The 24,674-nt window shown below is 39.0% G+C and overlaps 1 protein-coding gene across 1 annotated transcript in view; it reads left to right on the forward strand.

Moving 5' to 3' along the window:
* Window positions 1-24,674, forward strand: part of LOC121876154 (uncharacterized protein CG43867-like) — a gene marked incomplete in the record, with an annotated part of 144,279 nt that overhangs the window by 114,846 nt on the left and 4,759 nt on the right. The window contains 4 exon segments of the mRNA XM_042381091.1: window positions 2,305-2,460; window positions 3,980-4,071; window positions 9,537-9,684; window positions 23,456-23,592. Coding sequence (XP_042237025.1) covers window positions 2,305-2,460; window positions 3,980-4,071; window positions 9,537-9,684; window positions 23,456-23,592 — 533 coding nt within the window.

The raw sequence follows: 24,674 nt of genomic DNA on the forward strand, positions 1-24,674 counted from the left end.
AATTGGGTTTCGCTACTAAAACCCTATATAATTTTACATGTTCCAGCCCCATTAACCCAGAAAGAATCCACGGTTAAAGGGCCAGTTCACAGCCACCAGGGGCACCAATAGCATAAACACCGACTGCTTCACATGTGGCCACCATCAAACATTGCCATGACAACCAGCCTGGCCGCCTCTGCCAACCCGTATAGCTCTCTCCCTTGCTCTCACATACAAAGAAATATTTACTCCCTTTGTCTTTGACCAGGGTCGGCTCTACCTTCTGAGGGGCTCTCTGCAAGATCATGGTTGGGGCCCCCCATTTCTTAGACAATCCTCCTAGGGCCTCCTTCCCATCATGTCCACTCCCTCACCCATATATATTTCTGATTTTGTATGATAACATCATCTTGATAAAAGCGCATACCCAATATTATGTATACAGGGGTCCCCAACTTACGAATGTCCTCTGGTACTATTGAGGTCCCTTAAGGTCAATTATTTAAAAAATTTGACATAAGTACAACTGGTTCATAGCAGTTATGTACAAGAACTACTTTGCGCGGCATAGAGGGGAGGCGGGACAGCGCATGGGGAGTGATGTGTCACACTCAGTCACATGCTTTGAGGGAGCGGGAGCGTCGGTATGCTTTACCTTCACCTGCTTAAACGTGCGTGATCAAGTGCAAACTGTTGTTTTTTGCTTATTAACTCGCTTTTTCAGCCCTCATCGTGGTTCCCAAATGCAAACCTGATGCACGTGATAGTAGTGCATCCAAGAAAAGGAAAACAATTACAGTGAAAGTGAAAGTTGATGTATTAAGCATTCTGAAAAAGGTGAAACACCCTCAGTGATTGGTAAAGCATTGGGTTTCAGCCATTCAACGGTCAGAACAATTTTGAAAGACAGAAAATTTTTGAATATGTAAAAGGATAACACGAAATAGTGGAAATTTAGGAAATTCTTATAAGCGAATTTTTGTATCACAAGTATTCATATCTCAAGGGATACCTGTACAGTAGAAAATCAAGTTGAAAAAATAATCAAAGACTTTGTTATAGTTTTTATAAATCTGACAAACCTCTTCCTGAATATGAAGACTTAGTGCTAGTGTGTGGCCAAATGTCTGGCTGCTCACTTTATATTTAGTTTTGTTCACATCTGCTTGATTACAGCTACACATAGGACTTTTGGACTAGACAACCTATATAAAACTGAGGCATGGCAGTGCTTCCTGCCACCCAGATTGACAGTTCCTCTTGACATCATAATAACTACATAACTATTTAAACGACTGTCCATACACAAGTCTTTATTTCCAACACACCACCAAAGTGAGAGCTCTTAAACACATACTTACCTACAGACTGAAAATAACATCACATAGCCTTTTCCTATTAAGCAGCTTGGTAACCTGGTTAGAATCCAGAGAAAGTGCAGATTCCCCATTCAGACAATACCATCCACTCTTGACTGCTGTGACAACCCCATAATGCTATGCTCCTTTGTCGTTCATGTGGACTACTGCTTCCTGGATGTCCATACCTCTTATGTCTAATACAGATACAGGGGTCCCCCCAAATTCATGGGGGTTAGGTTCTCAAAATGGCCGCAAATCGCCAAGTCTGCGAATAACATTTGCGGACGGGGGTACATTTTTACTTATGTACAAAGAAATGTACTGTATATTCCCTTTGTGCTTGCCTCCCCTCAGTGATGATGTTTGTATCTCTGAAAGTTTGTAAGTTGAACGTTCTGAAGTAGAGGAGCACCTGTATACAATATGTACAGGTAAAGAAAATTACTGTCTCTAGAACGAATGGCTCCCTGTCCCAGCCGCAAAAATGCTGGCAACTTTAAAATTACCAACCGACATTCATGGGTACATCCAGTGTGTCATCCGCGAATAATAGAGGACCGCGAAATAAAAATCCGCGAACTTGGGGGGGGGAGGGGGCTTTTTTCTTTCACCTCCTCCTTTTGTCTCCATCATGATCTTCCCTCTCCCTCCTGCTGTCCTTGTCTGCATTATACCAATTACTAATGCATCTTTCATTTTGTATAAAAGGCCTTAGTTTAGTGTTCTGGGACCCACTTTGGCTTTTTCATATAAAGATCAGTTAAGGGTGTAAAGGAAGTGGCAGGTGGTTAGAAAGATATGTTTAGATGTAGGAGTATGAGGGATTTTCTGTCACAGACATCTCCCCTTTCCCAGCACTGGAAATTCCCAGTGGGACTATGGCTGTAAGGATGTAGATGGATACAACAGTAAAATGATGAATGACCTTATAAGATTCTTCATCCCATCAACTTGTTTACAGGTCATTGGCTTTGATGGCTCTACAACCATTGATGAGTTCCTCTCATCACTAAACCAGGAGATTGGTTGTCGTGATGTTCACCAATCTGGATTTGCTCTCTTCTCTGATGATCCAATTGAAAAGGATTTAGAACATTGTTTGAATCGTAATGCAAAGGTTAGTAATACAAAAATTATGAAAGTTTGATTGTGTGGTGAAGCATATTAAATAGTTATAACTTTTGTGGAATGATTATTTTCAAAAATTTTTTTTTTTTCATATTTTTTATTTCATCAACATGTTCTTTTTCCCATAGGGTGAGTGTAGTCTGCCTAGTTTGATTTATTAACAACTGTGTTCTATCGTGCTAAATGCTTTCCACTATCAGGCATAATTTTTTTGTCAGTTTTTTCATTATATTGCACTGTATATCTTTTGTATTTTCTCCTCCCTCCTCCTCCTTGATCCATGTGAAACAGTCACAGAAGTAGCTGACATGTGTACAGTAAATGTATATGTCTTCAGATTTTCTTCATGATATATCACTCGCTTCTATACTAGATATTTATGTATAGAACTTGTCAATAGTGAGGTATATGACAAATTTAAGAATACCTAATGAATAACTCAAGTTGACTCTAATAAGCATACCGGTCATACTGTATAAGATTAATTGCAGAGTAATTGGTTAACATAAATATGCATATATCTTCATGCTATGTTGAATTACGTGAACATATTCAACATATAAGGTGCAACAGAAGTATACTCATCATATTAGATTGAATTGAATGTGTTCCACCCATGGTCAGGATGGTTCTGGTCAGGGAAGGTCGTTGTTAGCAGTGTGATGGTTGTATGGTGACTGATAAATCATTCTTCATGAGGAAACTGCTTGCGACTACCAAAATAAAACGGCATCAGTGTACACCAAAAAACCAATGCAGCTATATAATTCTTATACCATAACTAACTACATCCATAATTACTTGAACAACAATGAATTAGAAACAAATAAAGGATAAAAGAACCAACACCAATACTGTACTAATATTAAAATTGCCACTCCAAGTGTACAATCCAGTGTCCTTAACATATAATGAATGATAAGGTACAATTTCTTCACAAATTGTGTCATTAACTAATTCTTCAATGATGCCATTGATAACCACAAAAAACAATGATAATTACAGTATATCACTATTGATGATTAGTTGCTTTTAGTGTTAACTGCCAACTAAGCTGAACTTCGAAGGTATTTTAGGAAATACAGTACAGTACAGTTCTAGGAGTATAATATTTTAGTACCGGTAGTAATGAACAATGCAAGGGTGGGCTTTTAAAAATATTTTTGAACATTACCAACTACAGTACTTTGTTCCCACCTCAAAGGATGTTTTTGGTAACTTTTTCAGTTAACTACCAACTAACCTGAACAAGAGGGAACTTTGGGAGGTACATTGAAAAAGATTGAGGGTTTGCTGTGATTAAATAAAAGTTTAATTACAAGCTTATCTTTAGGTAGTACAGTATACGAACTGTATGAAAAGCTATTGTAGTTGAACTTTGTATATTTGTGTGGAAGTCTTTAATATTTCTGGTATGGTAATTTAACAAAAAGAGTTAACCAAATAATTTCATTGTAAGTAATGAGATAATTTTTTTATAATTAAAACTAATGAAGTTATTATTTCAGCTCTGTGATGTTATATCCAAGTGGGAAACTGCTTTAAGAGAGAAGGGTTCTGGCAAATTTGAAAATACTAAAGTCATACGCCTTCTTTACAAGTAAGTTGTCATGCAAATATTACTTGTTACAACTTTTCATGGTAATTGTCTTATTCTGTATCCAAAAGTACCTTATACTTCCAGCATGGTGAATTATATACAGTAGAATCCCGGTTATTTGTAGTCCGGGTAACCATCACCAATGTGAGGTAATAGAAATAAACATTTCTTCAAAATCAACTAGAATTGTAAGTTTGAATACTTCTTGCAACAGGATGAGTTGCCATATTTATTGCTATGATAAACAGTAAAATTGATACATAACATAACATATAAAATAAAATAGAACAAATTTTATGTGCAGAAAATAGCTCCTTCCACACTCAGACCATGACGTCACATTGGGATGTAGTATGGCCACGCAGTTATAGCCCACTGCCTCCACACACATTTACTTCCACGCACACACCCACACATACACACTCATGCTTTGCATTTTCTTATTTTATAGTTTTATATTATATATTATTTCTAAGGTACATAAGAGTACTGTATTGTAATGATTTTTCTTCAAATTTTGTAGTTTCATTACATGCAACAATATACAGCGGCTGGGCTGGTGAATCAGCAATGCAGTTATAACCCACCGCCTCCACACTTGTTTCCCGAAAGGGGGTGGGGGCTCAAGACTTGAATATAGGGACATTATTTTATTTCCATCCAGTAAAGACACACCAAAAAAAAAAAAAATTTTATTTCTAAAAACCAGTTTTTGTGATATAGCCCAGAATGCGATGCCTAGCTTTTACCTAGGTATGTTAATGCCTAGCAATAACTCGCCAGGCCAACATACAGGCAATTAAAACACCTAATAATTACTTAATAAGTAATATTAGGAGGACACTTTGCAACCTGCCATTTAATTGCAATTCTCGAAACCCCCTCCCTCACCCCCCATCATACGCACTGCCACCGTCATCTCTTGCCTTAGAGCGAGCAGTTCACAAAAGTCAACTCTCGAGGGGTGGAGATGGGTGGGTTATTTGCGTCGCATTCTGGACTACAGTATATCACAAAAACTGTTTTTTAGAAAAAAACAGCTTTTTGTTCAACCCAGAATGCGACGCCTGGCTTGAATACCCGAGCAGGAGGTGGAGAGGGAGGTGATGTTGCATACAAGGCTCCGCTAGCTTAGGTCCAGATTATGATTATAAACCGTTTGGAAGATTTCCAAAATTAGGAACATTTACCGGAAGGTAAAATGTTAATTTACATATCTCAATGAGGATACTCACTTTATTCTGATGAGGAAGAAGATCCTGGTTGTGGAGTTTGACTAGGTGGGGGAGGGGACCCCAGCACCACCACGTGTGAAGCATCTTTCAGAGATAGATGAAGAAAGCTGTCTTTGAAAGATTTTGAAGACCTCCAAAAGCCCATTTCCTTGATCTGACTGAGGCTCATATGCCGCAGAAAGGCCACAGACCCTGCGTGTCATGTGCCAAAAATTTCTTGCCAGGGTCTGCTTGATTCACTATTTGAGATAAAGATTTTGTCATTTGACTAGAAGACAATTTCTTACCATCCCTGGATGAGAAAACATAAGGGCCTCGATTAGGGAATCTGGTTAACCATTCCTGAAGATTTTTAACAGGGCACAATATATGAGGAAACCTTGTTTCATCCATTAGGCATTTTACCCTAATAGGTTGAGCTTGAAAATCTTCCCTTTCATTTTTTCTTAGGATCTCCATAGGAAAAAGGGCAACATCCTCCTCAGAAAACACCAATAATGATGGATTTTTGGAAATTGAAATCAGTTCACCAATTCTCATACCTGTTGCTATTGCTAGAAGGAAGGCTGCCTTCTGGAGTAATTTATCCCTGTTCAGATTTATATTGTAATTAGGCCCTATAAGAAATTTAGTAACTTTTTCCAGAGACCAAGGTGGGATTCTCTTAGGCCGAGGGGTCTTTGAATGAAAAAGGATGATGTGAGCATTTGATAAATCCTTGGGTTCAAAGTAATATTAAAACCCCAAGCCAGAGGGTCAACCAATGCTGATTCTGGAGTGGTTAACTTGATAAATTGTTGAAAAAGATTCCAAGCTTTCTCATATTGCATCAAAGTTTGGGGTCAATGACCTGCTAATACAGTGGTCCCTCGGTTAACGAGCTCAATTTGTTCCAGAAGGTTGCTCGTTAACCAAAACCATTGTTTCAATGGGTTTTTGGGTAATTGGTTCCAGCTCACCGAAAATTACCCACAAACTAAAAATAAATGCAGTAAAGTACACTTACTTAGAGGTGTGCATGTAGAAGGCTCCTGGTTGATGATGATGATGATGATGGGAATTAGAATGGGAGTGGAGGAGAAGGGAGAAGAGAAGGCATTGGGGTGGAAGAGAAGTCACCCCATGCTGCCATTTCACCCATAAAATTTTAGTTCACTTGGTGCAATTCAAGATTATTTTCTTTATATTAACACTGCACTGCATTATACAGTATATTGTCAATATGTAAAATATATTTCAAAATGACCAATAATTTGACTGGAAACAGAAAAAAAGCATTTATGTTGAAGAGTCTCAAACAAAATGTTCCTTCCTCTGAACTGGTAAACAAACTGACGCCAAGCTTGGTGTGTTGAGTGGCTGTTTGGCGCGCAAAAAACTAATTTCCTGTACCTCAATTATGTTCAATAATTGTTAAAATGACTTAAAAATTTATTATAAAACTTTTAAAATTATTGAATAATACAACCTTCTTGATATTTACTAAAATGGTAAGGAATTTAAGCCCTAAAACCGATTTCTGTATTGGCGGACTAGTACTACAGCTGGTGGGCAGCCAAATGCAGGCGAAAACATGTTGGGAAAAATTTGCAAGGAATTCGTTAACCAAGGGATTTGCTCGTTAACCGAAGTGAAGAATCTTTTGGAAGGTAATTCGTTAACCGAGGGATCACTGTATTTTCTCCAGGCATAATGTTTATCTGATCTTAATTTTACAGTATTTTCTGTGGGAGTTTACTAATGTATTGGAACACTTTACTTTATCCATATTTCATTCACATTACTATTTCTTCAATCTTATTATTGCTTTTATGAGTTTTATTTACCTGTGAGGCAGATGAGAATTAGTGCTAGGGTTCTAAACAATATAATGGAATTCACTTCCTAGGTTGTATCATCATGCATAAGGAAATGACGGCCTTGATGGTAGAAAGGTTGAATAATTATTATGCCCATCTACTTAAGATATGGGTTGAGTTAGGTACTTGGGTTGTGAAGACAAGTCAATGGGACAAGTAAAAGGAGTGCTAAAATGCAAGTTGATTTTCTCGAACTTTTAACCTCTATAAAATGTTTAAATGGGTCCAAAGAAAGGAGAGAGAGTTAAAAGAAAGCAGGTAGCATGAAAATAATACACTCATTTTAGTAACCTACAGTATATCAAGGGGGGGGGGGGTCTTGGGGGTTCGGATACCTCGTCCTTTTCACCAGAAAATTCCAATATTTTATCTTTAATGTAGTATTGTACTCAGGCATTTTTGTACAGTGACCCCTCGTTTAACGAACGCCTCGGGTAACGAAATTTCGGTTAACGAACTGCCTTCCATAAGGATCTTCAATTCGGTTAACGCCAACAAAAATTCGGTTAACGAATTTCTTACGAACCGACCTCAACATGTTTTCGCTTGCACTGACCGGGCAACCAGCTTTAGTATCAGTCCGCCAATATATTAATCGGTTCTAGGGCTTAAATTCCTTACTATTTTAGTAAATATCAAGAAGTTTATACTATTCAATAATTTTAAAAGTTTAATATTCAATTTTTTAGTCATTTTAACAATTATTGAACATAATTGAAGGTAAAGTGACTAGTTTAATGCGTGGCATCCAGCCTCTTAACACAGCAAACAGGCGTTAGTCTCTCTCTGTTCTCACTGGAGGTAACATCTTGCTTGAGACTCTCTTCAACTAAATGCTTTTTTTCTGTGTTTCCAAGCAAATTATTGGTCATTTTGAAATTTATTTTACATATTGACAATATATAATGCAGTGCAGTGTTGATTTAAAGCAAATAATCTTGAAATACACCAAGAGAACTAAAATTTTATGTGTGAAATGGTGCCATGGGGTGACTTCTCCCCAATGCCTTCTCTTCTTCCTTCTCCTCCTCCACCTCCCACTTCAAATGCACATCATCATCATCATCCAGGAGCCTTCTACATACACACCTCAAAGTAAGTGAACTTTTCTACCATTTTTGTTGAATTTTGGAAATTTTTGGTGAGTTGGAACCAATTACCCAAAAACCCATTGAAACAATGGTTTCGGTTAACGAACGACCTTCTGGAACGGATTGAGTTCGTTAACCGAGGGGTCACTGTATAGTAAAAAGTATTTACTATTGACTTCAGAATACTGTATCTCCTAATATCAAGTGCTCATGGCTTCAAAATGGCCTCAAAATACCCATGATATTGGTCATATTTAAAAAAAATTAATGGGGGGGGGCGTGGGGGCGTTACAGTTCCCCCCCAAAAAAAAAACCAGCTGGGTGGGCTCGCTGCGCTCCCCATGTTCCCCCACCCACAACTTCTTGGACCCTCCCCCTTTTCATATTCCTGGATCCACCCCTGTATGTTGTCCTTAAAGCTGTCACTCCCACCACATTCTTCACTATTCCTTTATTCTTTGCTAATTAGCTTACATAAAAAATTTCTTGTAACAAAATATAGCTGTGAGTGAACTGGATTGAACAAGACTTATTCACACCTATCTTGGGGACTACCACTCACGTGACATGTGTAGTGGGGCCAGGTGTTGTTATTTTCATGTTACTAGATTTGTACAAACCTTCTTCTTCTTCTAGGTAAAGTGCCTTATATAGTGGTAATATGGTAAATGCTGTTTTAGGTTGAATAGAATTTTATTGTGCATCTTTTACATACTATATACAGTACTCTACTGTAATATATTATTTTCTATACTGTATCTCCGATAGTCTAGACTTTGGGCTAGCCCCCATCTCCCAATTAGTCCACATAACCGAAGGATCACTTTAATTGGTGCTCAAAATTTTTTTTAATTATTTCAAGCGTCATTTGCACAACTATTTACCAAAATGACAAAAATTGTTTGCCCTAGATCCTCAATCAACCCATGGAAGACTGCTATTAGTACATTACAAGTACAGTACATATTGTATTTTCTGACAGGATATTAGATCTTGTAAGTTTTCAGAATGTAATAGATATGATTTAGTTTAATGTGTAACTTGCATTAAAATGTGGCTCATGGCTTTTTTTTTATTTTTTAGATATACTGTACGTACTGTATGTAGATAGATTTCCTCCATCTAAAAATGTTGAATATGTTCTGAAACTTCTGTCTTTCATTAGATCAATCTTTTTTTCAAGTAAGTAAACTGTTTATTTGGTGGAAATTTTTTGCATTGATTAGTTTTGTATAATAATGTTGGAGCTAATCTATTAATACTGTGTACATTTCACTCAGATCTCGCCTGTACTACCGAGCAGCTGCAAAACATGAAACAGATCGGGAAAAATTACTACTCTGCTACCAGGTTAACCAACAAATACAACATGGAAAATTCCCAATCACCCGTGAACTTGCACTGGAACTGGCAACACTCATGGCACAGGTGAGTGACATGCATGTTCTGTCTCAGTGAAAAAGGTTTGGAAGAAGCCCTTTGAGTAGAGCTGATTGTAAAAGGCAATGTAAAGTTGGAGGAAAACTTAAATAAGTGACTAAAAGCTGGTGATAACTCTGTAGTAATGTAGGAGGTCCAATAACAGTGGAGAGTTGTCTTGCTTTTATTGGTGAGATGTCCTTACAGAGCATGGCTTCTAATTCCCCCAAGCACTCAATCCTCACTGGTCAGTCACGCACACGTCGCAGAGTCACGCCAACCACCTCCCACGCTGCTGGGACTTGGCCCACACTCTCATACCGCACCTGCTTTAGTCACACCTACACATATGCATACACACAAACCCTACACCCCCCACGAGATTTTAATAACTGAATTTAAAATTTTTTAAAAGATCTCGGACCAACAGGAACCTATATCGGGCAAGTTGTGACACAGAACAAAACAACAACAAAAAAGAAAGCAAAACTGTCCTAACATACAACACAGTACATAAATATATGAATGCCAGTGAAACAAAATAAGTCAGAATTCATTGTCCATAGCAGAGACACCACAAACGAGTCCTGCAGGAGCAGGTGTGATGGGTGTCGTCTCACACGGCAGGGGCGCTGGCACGTGGGGGATGCCCCAGTTGGGGACGGGGGGCGGAGGTGATGGCGGTTTCGCAGCGACAGGCGGCCACTGCCATCCCACTTCACAGTGTATTGTCTGTGCGGTTTCACTTCCACCACCACGCCCGACTTAACCCACGCCTTTTACACGGGGTCCTGCACCCTGATAAGTGCAGGGGCGGAGCTATGGGGTGGCCAAGGGTGGCTGGTGCCACCCAAGAGTGAAGCTTGACCACCCCTCTGGCCACCCCAGTTACGCAAAGCGAAGCAGTCAGAGCTGAGAAAAAATCACATAAAAAAAAAATTCTAAAAACTAGTTTTTGTGATATACTGTAGTCCAGAATGCGATGCCTAGCTTATACCTAGGTATGTTAATGCCTAGCAATATCTCTCCAGGCCAACATACAGGCAATTAAAACATCTAATAATTCCTTGTACTTAAAACGTAATATTAGGAGGACACGTTGCTACCTGGCATTTACTTGCAATTCTCAAAACCCTCTCCCGCACCCTCCATCACACGCACTGCCACCATCATCTCTTGCCTTAGAGTGAGCAGTAAACAAAGTCAACTCTTGAGGGGTGGAGATGGGTGGGTTATCGGCGTTGCATTCTGGACTACGTATATCACAAAAATTGTTTTTAATAAAAAAACGGCCTTTTGTTCAATCCAGAATGCGACGCCTAGCTTGAATACCCGAGCAGGAGGTGGAGAGGGAGGTGACATTGCATAGAAAGCTCCGCTAGCTTAGGTCCAGATTATGATTATAAACCGTTTGGAATATTTTCAAATATTAGGAACATTTACCGGAAGGTAAAATGTTAATTTACATATCCCAATGAGGATACTCACTTTATTCTGATGAGGAAGAAGGTCCTGACTGAGGCTCATATGCTGCAGAAAAGCCACAGACCATCCTGTGATGAGAATACAGTGGTCCCTCGGTTAACAAACGGTTCGGTTAACGAAATTTCGGTTAACGAATTACCAATTCTGTTAACAAACAAAAATTTGATTAACAAAATCCTTACGAAAATCACGTTTTGTTGTGAGCATCAGCTGATGGGCTAGTCTGCCCATTCAGTAATCTATTCTATGTTTACATTCGTTTCCAATGAAGTAAATATCAATAAAGTTGTGTTATTTAATATTTTTGCATGTTTTATATTAAAATTATTAGTCATTTTAAAATTTTTTTAACATTGATGATATATGCAGTACAGGAAACTAGTTTGTTGTGTGCCCATCAGATGCGTGAATCGGTCACAAGGCGTCAGTTGAGGCATTGTTTACAGTGGAGAGAGCATCTATTTTGTTGGTGTCTTGAATATTTTTGCATTTTTCATTGAAATTATTGATCATTCTGAACTTTATTAACATATTGATAATATATAGTGCAGTGCAGTGTTGATTTAAAGAAAATAATCTTGAATTACACCTAGTGAACTTAAAATTTTATTGGTGAAATGACTGCATCAAGCATGGGTCCCCTGAAAGTTGATTTCTCCTCCATCCCCACTTCCTTCTCTTTTCCCTTCTCCTCCACCCCACTTCTAATTCCCATCATCATCATCATCATCAACCAGAAGCCTTCCACATACACACCTCAAAGTAAGTGTACTTTACTGCATTTTTTTTCACTTTGTATGTATTTTTCTGTGAGCTGGAACCAATTGCCCAATATCCCATTGAAACAATGGATTCGGTTAACGAAATTTTCGGTTAACGAACAACCTTCTGGAACGAATTGTGTTCGTTAACCAAGGGACCACTGTACATAGGGGCCTCAATTAGGGAAGCTGGTTTAACCATTCCTGCAGATTTTTAACTGGGCACAATATATGAGGAACCCTTGTCTCATCCATTAGCTGTTTTATCCTAATAGGTTGAGCTGAAAATCCTCCCTTTCATTTTTTCTTAGGATCTCCATAGGAAAAAGGGTAACATCTTCCTCAGAAAATACCAATAATGATGGATTATTGGAAATTGAAATCAGTTCACTGATTCTCATACCCGTTGCTATTGCTAGAAGGAAGGTTGCCTTCTTTGGCAATCTGTCCCTACTCAGATTTATATTGTAATTAGGCCCCATCAGAAATTTAGTAACTTTTTCTGGAGACCAAGGTGAGATTCTCTTAGGCCGAGGGGGGGGTCTGAATGGGTTCAAGGTAATATTAAAACCCCACGCCAGAGGGTCAACCAATGCTGATTTATAAGATGCAATTGTTGATCCTTGAAGGCCTTTTACTCTGAACAGAAATTCTAAAAATTCTAACACAAATGCAGTACCTGGTCTAGACATCCTTGTTTCAATAGTAGTGGATGCGGGCACCAGTCCAACAGATCCAGGCACCAAGGTTGTAGGATCCAATATGGTGCAATTAAGAGGACCTTGCCTTGAAAGGATCTGAGTTTGTGAACCACTTTGGGCAATATTTTCATAGGTGGGAACAGATAGATTGAATTATAACGGATCCAATCTATAAGTAGAGCATTTCCTAAAAGATTCGATCGTTCCAGAGATGCATAAAGTGGCATCTTATGATTTTTTAGGGAGGCAAAGAGATCTATTGTTGGAGTTCCAAACTTCTTCACTAGACTCTTGAACTCTGATACCTTTAGGGACCATTCTGTTTCTGTCGATACTGGCCTGAGACGGGACAACGCATCTGCCCAATTGTTTTATACTCCCTGTATATGAGTTGCTTTGAGGTAAAGTGTTTGTGTTGCACAAATACTGAAAATTTTTTCTGATAGTTTTAGAAGTGGCCAAGACCTTGTTGACCCTTGATGATTGAGACAAAAGACTGCTGTTTTGTTGTTCATGGCAAACAGGATCGTCATATTTTTAAAATTTGGGTTTGCCAACAAATAGAATAGGACCACTGCTATCCGGTAATTCTTTTATGCTTATGTGTTTGTCCCAAAGGTGTTGCTCCACTTCCCTTGACTGAATTCCCCTTTTGAGGAATGGTATCCCCATCCTATTTCGGATGCATCAGTACAAACAACCAAGTCTGTTTGAGGCGGAACCCAGGGAGAGGAACCGATTAGATTGTCCCAATTTTTCCACCAAGACAGAAGATTCTTGTGAATAAGGAGAGAAGAAGCAAAATTTCTGTTTCTGTGAAGCAAATTCAACCCCAGATGAGTTAGTTGCTTCTTCCTTAACTTTCCCAAAGCAACCGCTATTGTGGCAAAATTCAACAGACCCAGTAGTTTTTCTCAATAGTGCCAAGAAACCTCTTTCTTTGCACAAAAGGCTTCTACTTGGATAATTATCACATCTGTTCGTGCACCTTGTCTCACTCATCAGGGCACGTTCGTGCGCCTTGTCTCACTCATCAGGGCACGTTCGTGTGCCTTGTCTCACTCATCAGGGCATGTTTGTGCGCCTTGTCTCACTCATCAGGGCACGTTCGTGCGCCTTGTTTCACTCATCAGGGCACGTTCGTGCGCCTTGTCTCACTCATCAGGGCACATTCGTGCGCTTTGTCTCACTCATCAGGGCACGTTCGTGCGCCTTGTCTCACTCATCAGGGTACGTTCGTGTGCCTTGTCTCACTCATCAGGGCATGTTTGTGCGCCTTGTCTCACTCATCAGGGCACGTTCGTGTGCCTTGTCTCACTCATCAGGGCACGTTTGTGCTCCTTGTCTCACTCATCAGGGCACGTTCGTGCTCCTTGTCTCACTCATCAGGGTACGTTCGTGCGCCTCGTCTCACCCATCAGGGCACGTTCTTTGTCTCATTGTTTTCGCTACAGTCGACCTGGCACTCACTATGCCCACTCTAACACTCGCACCTGAAATCATTACAAACTTTACTTTGATATTTGGGTTATTTACAAAGCAATATAACTTCAGTCAACTATGATCGCTAATTGTGTTCTGCACTTACGTCAGACAACAATAATGACATGTGTTTTCATTCTCATATGCACTACACTGGGAGTGATGAAGATCACTCAGACAAAACTATTATCTGGACTAACCAAGTTTAACTATTATCGATGCGAGAAGTATACGGACATTGCACTGCACTTCTCGCCACTGGATACACACACATGCACACCCACACGCACACACTCGTCCCTCGAGTGATGCGTGTTGGTTAGCCAAGCTACACTGAGAGTGACTGAGCTCACTCTGACAACATTATTTTCTTCAATAACAAAGGTTCAAAATATTATCGCCAAGATAAATCTACAGGCGTTGCATTGTACTCCATGGCACTGGGAACACAAGCGCACGTTCATCCCTCCAGTGGGTTGAGTTGACCTTGGTTCGCTCTGATCGGCTCCTTCTGCTACACAGTAAACCCTCACGTTTGACTATAACCGCCATCCGGGCGGTTAAAGGATTTAATGAAACTTGTGATGTTGAACTCGAACATTATAATTCGGTCAAACCTGTTGGATACATAAATCATACATAGGCAATCACATAAATGTTTAATCCAATATATATTTACATGACAATCATAGCTATGTAATCAGTCTAATCTTAACACTTACAATGAGTACTTAATTTTCCATATTTTTATGTCGTCACAATGATAAACGATGCAATGGACACAGTCTACCTGTGTACACAATAAGTACCAGTTAAACTTACGTGTTGAAAGTCTCAAGAGAAACCAGGTTAGGTGTTGCTTCTGTGGTCTGAATAGCTACAGTGCCGTTATACCCTGCTGTCGCTTCACCAACCCTCTCTCGATGGGTGAGGGCTGCTGAGTCAGGTGATTATACACAAACAAGCTCCCTTACTACCACCCAACACCTCACCTCCTCTAGGTCTCTCATCTTCAACCATCTCAACACTCTACATACTGTATACTGGCAGGCACACCCAATGAACATGACATGACTTACAGCCTAACATAATGTTTGTTTATGTGTCATCCTACTCATTACTGCTTGCGGTAACACCCATGTTATAATGATCCCACGTTACGATATTTCGACTTGTGATGGGTTTTTCAGGAACGTAACCTCATCATAAATAAGGGATAAAAAAAGAGCAGGAATAAAAAACAAATTCCATAGGTTGTATTGTTTTTATAGTATAGTAGATAAGAAATTAAATAATTTTCAGGAACACAGTACAGTACTATACAACAGGGGTGGCCAGACTTTCGTGTGACTGGCTCTACTTTTTCCATGGTTATCCAAACATGTTTTACTAAAACAATTTTTCCTAACCTCCAGCAGATAATGGATAGATTTTGAGTCTTAATGGAGCGATAGAAAGTAACCAATAATAAAATTGAATGAATACATACATACAGTAATGTACATATATTACCAAGTGCTTATAAAGTTTTCAATGCATAATCATACATCTAAGAATGGTATGGGGAAGAACTTACCTTACTGATGTGTTAATTGCACCGCATGGCAGGGCACATTTTTAGGTAAGGCCATACATTTTTTATTTAGGTTTATGTAATTTTACTTTCAAATTTCAATGCCAGGGACTGGAATAATAAAAATAAAGAACTGTGGTGATTCTTTAAATCTACATATATAATGATTTACACATGAAATCCATTTTATTGTATGTGTTTTATGGCACAGGCAATGACAGTTATGTGATGGATCAATATACGCTTGATCAGTTTTACGATGTTAATAAATTAATACCATTTACCGGTATGCAATGGCTAATATTCAGTGTTACGATGATTGCTACCCAAATGGTTTTCCTGCATTGTCACTTCTATGAAAAAGTGATGTGCAATAACTCGCAATACAATATACAGGTAGTGCCCGACTTACGACTGACTCAACTTACGTCCATCCGCACTTACGACCTGCTCTGACCTTACGACCGTTGGAACATACGACCGATGCAGTCGTGACCAAAAATTTTTTCAAATGACGCCCGCATTTTCTATACCGAAACGTTTCGGTCCGGGCGAGAGCGTGGCTTGCTGGGTCACCGCGTGGGTACAGCTCCCAATTAGTGGAGCGCTTAGTTGGTGTTTGGCTATCGTATCCTATACTGATCGCGCTGTGGACTTACGCTATTATCGTATTTAATTGACTTTATAATGACTGGAAAGCGAACAAGTGAGAGTGCTGGTGGTGCTCCAAAGAAAAGGAGACAGGCAATTACTTTTGAGATGAAAATGAAGATAATAATGCAGTATGAGAATGGTAAAACTGTAGCAACAATCTCACGTGACCTAGGTTTCTCGCACTCGACCATATCCACTATTCTGAAGGACAAGGAACGTATTCGTGATGTAGTGAAAGGAAGAACACCTATAAAGGGAACTATAATTTAAAAAAAAAGACAAGGTCCTATTCATGATATGGAAAAATTATTGGATAGAAGACCAGATACAGAAGGGTGTACCCTTAAGCCTTCTAACCTTACAGGCTAAAGCAAGAAGCCTGTTCCAAAGCCTGAAGGAGCAGGCAGGAGATGAGTGTGAGCAAACCTTTACAGCAAGTCATGGGTGGTTTAATAGATTTAAAAAATGCTACAGTCTACACAATGTTAAGGTGAGTGGAGAGGCAGCTAGTGCTGATGTTGGTGCTGCCGAAGTTTTTAAGGAGGAGTTAGATGATGTGATTGTGGAAGGGAATTATTTGCCTGAGCAAATACTCAATGTGGATGAGACTGGATTATTGTGGAAGTGCATCCCTGAGCGGACATACATCCACAAAGAGGCGAAAACAATGCCAGGATTCAAGGCATTCAAGGACAGAATTACACTTCTGTTGGGGGGAATGTTGCTGGTTTCAAGCTAAAGCTCTTCATTAGTGTACAGTACTGGAATACATTTTATAAAAAAAGTTTTTCAACTGTATTTTCGGGTAAATTTACGTAGATTTCATAGTGCAAAGCTGGATTGCACATGTACTAATTTGATTATGGTACTAAAATTGTTTTGTCTAGTGCAAATTACTACCTCCACCCCCTCCCTCCCTCCCTCCCTCCTCCTCCTCCTCCCTCCCTCCCTCCCTCCTCCTCCTCCCTCCTCCTCCTCCCTCCCTCCCTCCCTCCTCCTCCTCTCCTCCCTCCTCCCTCCCTCCTCCAACTGCCCAGTGTTACTGGAATCCTTGTAAAACAGCGAATAATTTTAATATAAACGTCATGTATTTTGCACAAGAGATAAAAATTAATCACCTGTATTACATTACAGTAATGATTTAAGAGTAAAAGTATATATGTACGTACCCGGTATATAGTATTCCACATACACGTAAGTATAAATAAAAAGTTTGTGCTGATCGGACAACGTCCATTTCAGTTAACGTCACGTTTCCAAGAACGTATCTAGGACGTTAACCGCACATGACTGTACGGTGATTGCCGCTGGAGGAATATACATTCAAAGGAATACACATTATTCAAATTGTGCACGACACACACACACACACACACACACACACACACACACACACACACACACACACACACACACACACACACACACCGCGCCACCCCGCTCTCCCTCAGTCAGTCAGTGTCTCTGTAACCACGCTTGTGTTGACATCAGCATTGTAGTTGTCAATATATTACATTTCCGTGAATGTATTATATCAAGCACCGTATGAATAGAATATCACTAATATAATAGTATTTTAACCGAAAACTATTAAAACAACGAATAACATGTTTTCATGTAGGTTATCCTAATTTACATTGAAATACATTACGTTTCAGCAAAACTACTATTTATTTCTGAGAAGATGGAAATGTAATATTTTTGCTGAAATGACGTACATATTACAGTGGAAAGTGATGAAAGCAATGACTTTCGCTTTCTTTCATTCAAAAGATGTTACCGTAATTGCTTTTCGAATGGTTTTCAGTTAAAAAACTGTTGTATCACAATAATATTGTATCCTAATTCACTTGTGATGCAACAGTTTTTTAACTGAAAACCAATCGAAAAGCGATTACGGTAACATCTTTTGAACGAAAGAAAGCGAAGGTCATTGTTTTCGTCATGATTTTATCCCACTTTCCACTGTAATACGTACGTCATTTCAGCAAAAATATTACATTTCCATGAATGTATTACATCAAGCACAGTATGAATAGAATATCATTGTAATATAACAGTATTTTAACCAAAAACTATTAAAAAAACGAGTAACTTCTCTTGAACATCGGAAGGTTAGGTAAAGTCTTTTGTTTTCGTCATGTATTTTATCCTATTTTACATTGAAATACATCACGTTTCAGCAAATCTACTATTTATTTATGAGAATATATTCATTGAGGCTCAGTTAAGGTAAAATATACATGTGCTGTAACTGTTTTTTAACTGAAAACGATTAAAAAAACACGTACCCTCTAGCCCTGTTCAAGGAGAAGACTGGGAGGAGCTGTTTGTTGATGAAGATGATGACAAGGGTTTTGATTTTGATGGATTTTAATGAAAATATTCAGAAATATGGTATCGTAGTATTTATTCAAGTGAACTAGGATAGAATAATATTGTAATACTGTACAACAGTTTTTTAACTGAAAACCATTCAAAAAGCGATTACGGTAAAATCTTTTGAACAACGAAAGAAAGCGAAAGTCATTGTTTTCGTCATGATTTTATCCCACTTTCCACTGTAATACATACGTCATTTCAGCAAAAATATTACAATTCCATATATATTTCTGAGAATATATTCATTCAGTCACAGTTAAGGTAAAATATAATTGTGATGTAATATTTTAATGAAAATACCCGGTATTTAAAAAATGAATACTTTATGTTTTACATCGTCCTGTGCTACCATACCATGCATTTGGCTACTTTGGGCTTGCTATGATGACGCAAGAGATCTGCCCTGGCAACTGTACCGACACTCACAGCTGGTGGTGCGTCGTTTCCATTGTTTACTGGTAGTTACTGGTAAATATTTTTCAACGTAACGAAACTATTACCTGTTTAAAGGTCGACCCCCAATTTGTTGCCCAAAAATTTGGTCTTAAAAACTCGAACTACACACAGGTATATACGGTAAATAAGGACATAGGGGGGCCAGGGGTGTTTTTAGGGGTGGGGGGCAGCAAAAATACGGATTCTAACATTCACGGGTATCTCTATTACCTAACCCCTGCGTATGTTAAGGGCCGATTGTACAATCTCAGAATGGCATAACACATGCAACCCACGCTGGATGGGTAGGAGGTTCTTCCTGTCCCCGGTGATTGCCAGGCTAAGCAGTTGAACATGTCACATTGCCCAGAGGATGGTATATGTGTGTGTAATAAGCTATTCTTTGTAGTCTCTCCTCGACTTACCACATAATCGACTTACGACAACCCGGACATACGACTGCCGTGGTCATGTAAAATATTTTTCACATTAGGTATTTTCCAGTACCGAAACGTTTCGGTCCCTTACGACAGCGTGGGCTGGGCCGCCTCGTGGTGTACAGCATCCATGCCGTAGCCCGCTCAGTTGGTGTTTGGCCGTTGTTGTTGTCGTTACTGATCGCTCTGTGTACAGTATAGTCTGCATTTACGCGGTCCATTGAACCTGTGGAGGTCCGCGTAAAACGAGAAACGCGTAAACGAAATAACAGAACATACGGGATTAATTGAAATAGAGACTGGGCCGACTCCCAAACTCCACTTTTTCCGACACAATACGTACCTTGTAGTAAAAATAACATCATAATTTTATGATGGTATTGCTACACATATAATATCTAAATAAAAAACTACAAATCTGAAGGTGTTTAACACTTACGTTAGTAGAAGAGATGGGTCAGCACATGTGGATGGTGGCTGGTTCCGAGGCAGAGAGCAGATTAGTTGCCCTCCGGTGAATCACTTTCGCAGAGGTTTGAAGGGCCTCCCTGACAAACCCCTCAAAGTCTATATCCTCACTGTCACTATCACTGACTTGGGCTGGTTGTGGTGGGTTGCGGGCGAAGAAGTCCTTAATACTACTTTGACGACTAGCATTGATGTTGTCGTAATAGATCTGGACATACGGCTCCATAACTTTTGACAGATGGTTATTAGACACTTCATACCAGAATTGACTGGGTCTTTGTCAAGGATGAACTTAATTTTCTCCCCCAACTCGATGATTTTCTTCACATGATCATGGCTTGGTCCAGGTAATTCAAGGTTTTTCTGGGGTGGTGGGGTTCCAGCGGAAGCCATTGTGAGGGGAATAGCGGGCACGAGAGAACTGTATATACTCGGACTGAGAACAATGAGACTGGCCCGGCTAGGTCAGCGACTTCTGGTGGCAGGGCACGTCATGCTACATTAGACCAATCACAGCTAGCGGCGGAGGGAATGCGTGGGTGGTGAGGATGCGTGGCCCAATCACAGTCCAATACGTCATGACGTCAGCGATAACGTAAGAGCGACCTAATGCTCACCCCTCACCGCGCCGCTTCCCGTGTATAGTCAAGAATGGACCGCGTGAGTAAAAAATGGTTCGGTGTATCTGGACCTCTCCAGCCGCTCGCCGCGTAAATGATGAAATTTACCGCGTAATTAAAACATTTCATTCTGGCAAGGCACCGCGTAAATGACCAAACGCGTCAACAAAAACCGCATAAATCCAGACTATACTGTACAGTGGTCCCTCGGTTAACGAACACAATTTGTTCCAGAGGGTCGTTCGGTAACCGAAAATTTCATTAACTGAATCCATCATTTCACTGGGATATTGGGTAATTGGTTCCAGCTCACAGAAAAGTACATACAAAGTAAAAAAAAATGCAGTAAAGTATACTTACTTTGAGGTGTGTATGTAGAAGGTTCCTGGTTGATGATGATGATGGTGGGAATTAGAAGTGGGGGTGGAGGAGAAGGGAGAAGAGAAGGAAGTAGGGATGGAGGAGAAATCTCCTTTCAGGGGACCCATGCTTGATGCCGTCATTTCACCAATAAAATTTTAAGTTCACTAGGTGTAATTCAAGATTATTTTATTTAAATCAACACTGCACTGCACTATATATTATCAATATGTTAACTAAATTTCAGAATGACCAATAATTTAAATGAAAAATGCAGAAATATTCAAGACACCAACAAAATAGATGGTCACTCCACTGTCAACAGAGCCCAACTGACGCCTTGTGGCTGAGTCAAACTGCTGATGGGCGCACAAGAAAACTAGTTCCCTGTACTGCATATATTATCAATATGTTAAATAAATGTTAAAATGACTAATAATTTTAATATAAAAAATGCAAAAATATTAAAGAGCACAACTTTCTTGATATTTACTCCACTGGAAACGAATGTAAACATAGAATAGATTACTGAATTGGCAGACTAGCCCATCAGCTGATGCTAACAACAAAACGTGATGTTCGTAAGGATTTCGTTAATCAAATTTTTGTTCGTTAACCGAATTGAAGATTCTTATGGAAGGTAATTTCGTTAACCGAAATTTCCTTAACCGAACCGTTCGTTAACCGAGGGACCACTGTATACTTTTACTTTACTTTTATCGTCTTCACCACTGATCGGCTCATTAGCCGCCTGGGCGATCGGTCACATCTCTGTTACGCACTGTTGGCAAGTACTGGGCATGCACCAGTTCCTGAATGTACCTGAACCTGCTCCAGTGTTGGTCAAGTCTTGTCTTAAAAGAGCTCACACTTGGTGCCGACACAGCACTTTCTGGTACTGTACTGTATAAAGAAAATTATGTATACTGTATCTACCTGAAAATACGAATAACAATAACGCAACTGACCGATTGGGAAGCTCGGACACCAACACTGCACCCTCCTGAGACAACTCTCTCAAGTCCGGAAAAAAAATTCCACCATCCAAATAATTTTTCCGGGTACTGGGAAAAGTTTCTTGGAATTTTCCAGAAACTGTGCATTAGTTTATCCTCAGAATTTGTTCCCAGCTCAGAAAAAATGAATTGGAGAGAGAGTCTATAATTTTCTCAGAATTTTTCAGAATGACAAATTATATTTCATCCTCAGAATTTGTTCCCAGACCTGGAAATTTTTTGGGGGGAGAATTTCTGGAATTTTCTTGAAATTCTCCAGAATTACACATTACCTATTTCATCCTTGGAATTTGTTCCCAGACCCAGAAAAAAATTGGAGTGTGTTTCTGGATTTTTTTTTTAATTTTCCAGAAAATGCGCCTGATTATCAACCTCAGAACTCAAACTCGGAACTGATGGAAATTTTCCTAAAAAATTCCAAGTAAATTTCATTTCCAGCCATTGGAGAGTTCTGGCTAAGCGGGATTCCAGCTAATTGAGATATTACTATCAATATATGATCGATCACTTAGCGATGGCCTTATGAGGTGTGAGATTGTGAAATGGAGTACTATCGTACGATATGTTTTCCCATGTGTTGAGGTGGGAGCTTGTCTGGCAGCGCCCGGTTGCCGGTCACCATCTGACACTGAAGTAGTAAAGTCTGCAAGGAATCTGGTCTATTATTCAAACCTCTCACATGAGGTCTCTAACCCCATCATATAATGGTCAATGCTTGTATTACTGCAAGTATAAGACAAATAACATGCAAATTAATAAGTTATGTTATCAAATGTAGAGTATCAGATTAAAACATTAAAACATCAATTTCATTAAAGTGCAGGTGCATGTAGATATTAAATAGGCCCTCCTTCTGGGACCTGACTTCATTCACTACAGTACTCTAATTACCAAATCGTTTGTCATATTGGTCCCCTGCGACTGAACACAGCAAATCATGTGTCGGTATAACTGGAACAGTTGCAGCACTTGAAGCTGAAGTCCTACATGTGTAGCCCTCTACCATTTGGATATGTCATGATTCAATATTTTCAGAAACCATGTCGCCTCTTAGCATATCATCTAATGATATATTTATGACAGTTTTGTAAGTGTTTTCTACTAGAGTGCACAAGGATAATTTTTAAATGTTCATGATACTTCACGTGCTTCAGAAATGTAGATTCGTGTCTGCTTTTGCCATTTAAAAGAATTCCAAAGCAAGATTGATCAATGGTGTCGATAAGAAAATAACCAAAATAAAATTTATATTTATATTGGTGAACCTGTTAAACATAAAATAAAGTCTGGCTTAATTGTATAGAAACAACCAAAGGAGCAAATAACCTAAGACTTTCATTTTGCTGTGCTGACATTTATCAAAGAACACTCACATTATTTGTCTTAAATATTATGATTTACCACAGATTGACATGGGAGAGGTGAACAGTGAAAGATCAAGAGGCTCTGGCTCATCTGGCCCCTCGACAGCTCACATCCAGCAAGCCTTCACTAAGTTTTACCCCTACAGATATCGTGAGGACCACAGTGAAGAAGAATTAAAGTAAGTGGGCTCATTAGTGACAAAATAATTTGTGTTACGTTACAGTTTACGATTGAATTTAAGCTATGTACAATTGAAGATAGAATTTTATAATAATTTATTTGTTTTTAAGTGTAAATTAATGCACCCATCCAATCCCATTACTTGGATGTAGCATCTATAATAGATAATTTTTGAGGCTACTGTACTTTAAACATGAACTGGAACATGGGTTGGTGATTTGAACTACAGGTTGTACCTCTCTAGTCCGGCAACCTCGGGACCTGACCGGTGCCGGACCATGGAAATTTCCGGACAACGGAAATTCACCCTTTTCCTGGACAGATAGTGACTTGGGCTTAAGTTAGCACCACTTTCACTGCTTCGTGGTCTCTTTGAAGACATATTGAAGGGTTAAATGTCATACAGTAGCTTCTCAAATTTCGCGAGTTTTTAATTCACTGTTTTTTATTTGGACACACAAAAAAAAAACTACTGTACATAATTTAAAATTTTGTCAACGGAAACTCAAATGTACAAAAGATTCATTTTTGTTTATTACTGAATGTCTTTTTTATTGAATTAATGTTTATGTGTGCAAAATGAGCAATACAATTCATTAATAATACGTAGAATATTAAAACACACGAGGAAATGAGACAGCATTGTTTTCGTTCATAACAAAACCAGTGACTGAGTGGTTCTACATATAAAACAAGAAAATAAGACCATGGTTGTAGCTGTAGTAAAATTAGTGTAAAAAATTAATATGGTTGTAGCAAACCATTAATGTTAAAGAAAAAAAGTGAGACTGCGCGTATGTAAGTGCGCACATGTGAAAAACATATCGTCATTACTCTACATAAGAATATGAAAGCAACACTTATTTACTGTTCATATAAGTTTTAATTAATGTTTCTGATTTTTTTTATTGAATTAATGTTTGTGTGTGCAAAATGAACAATACAATTCATTCATAATTCGTGGAATATTAAAACACACGAGGAGACGAGATGGCTGTCGGCATTGTTTTCGGTAATGTTTACAAAACCAGTGACTGGTTGGTTCTACGTATAAAACAAGAAAATAAGACCCTGGTTGTA

The sequence above is a fragment of the Homarus americanus genome, unplaced genomic scaffold (assembly GCF_018991925.1).
Source record: "Homarus americanus isolate GMGI-L3 unplaced genomic scaffold, GMGI_Hamer_2.0 scaffold34921, whole genome shotgun sequence".
In the NCBI taxonomy this organism is placed as follows: domain Eukaryota; kingdom Metazoa; phylum Arthropoda; class Malacostraca; order Decapoda; family Nephropidae; genus Homarus; species Homarus americanus.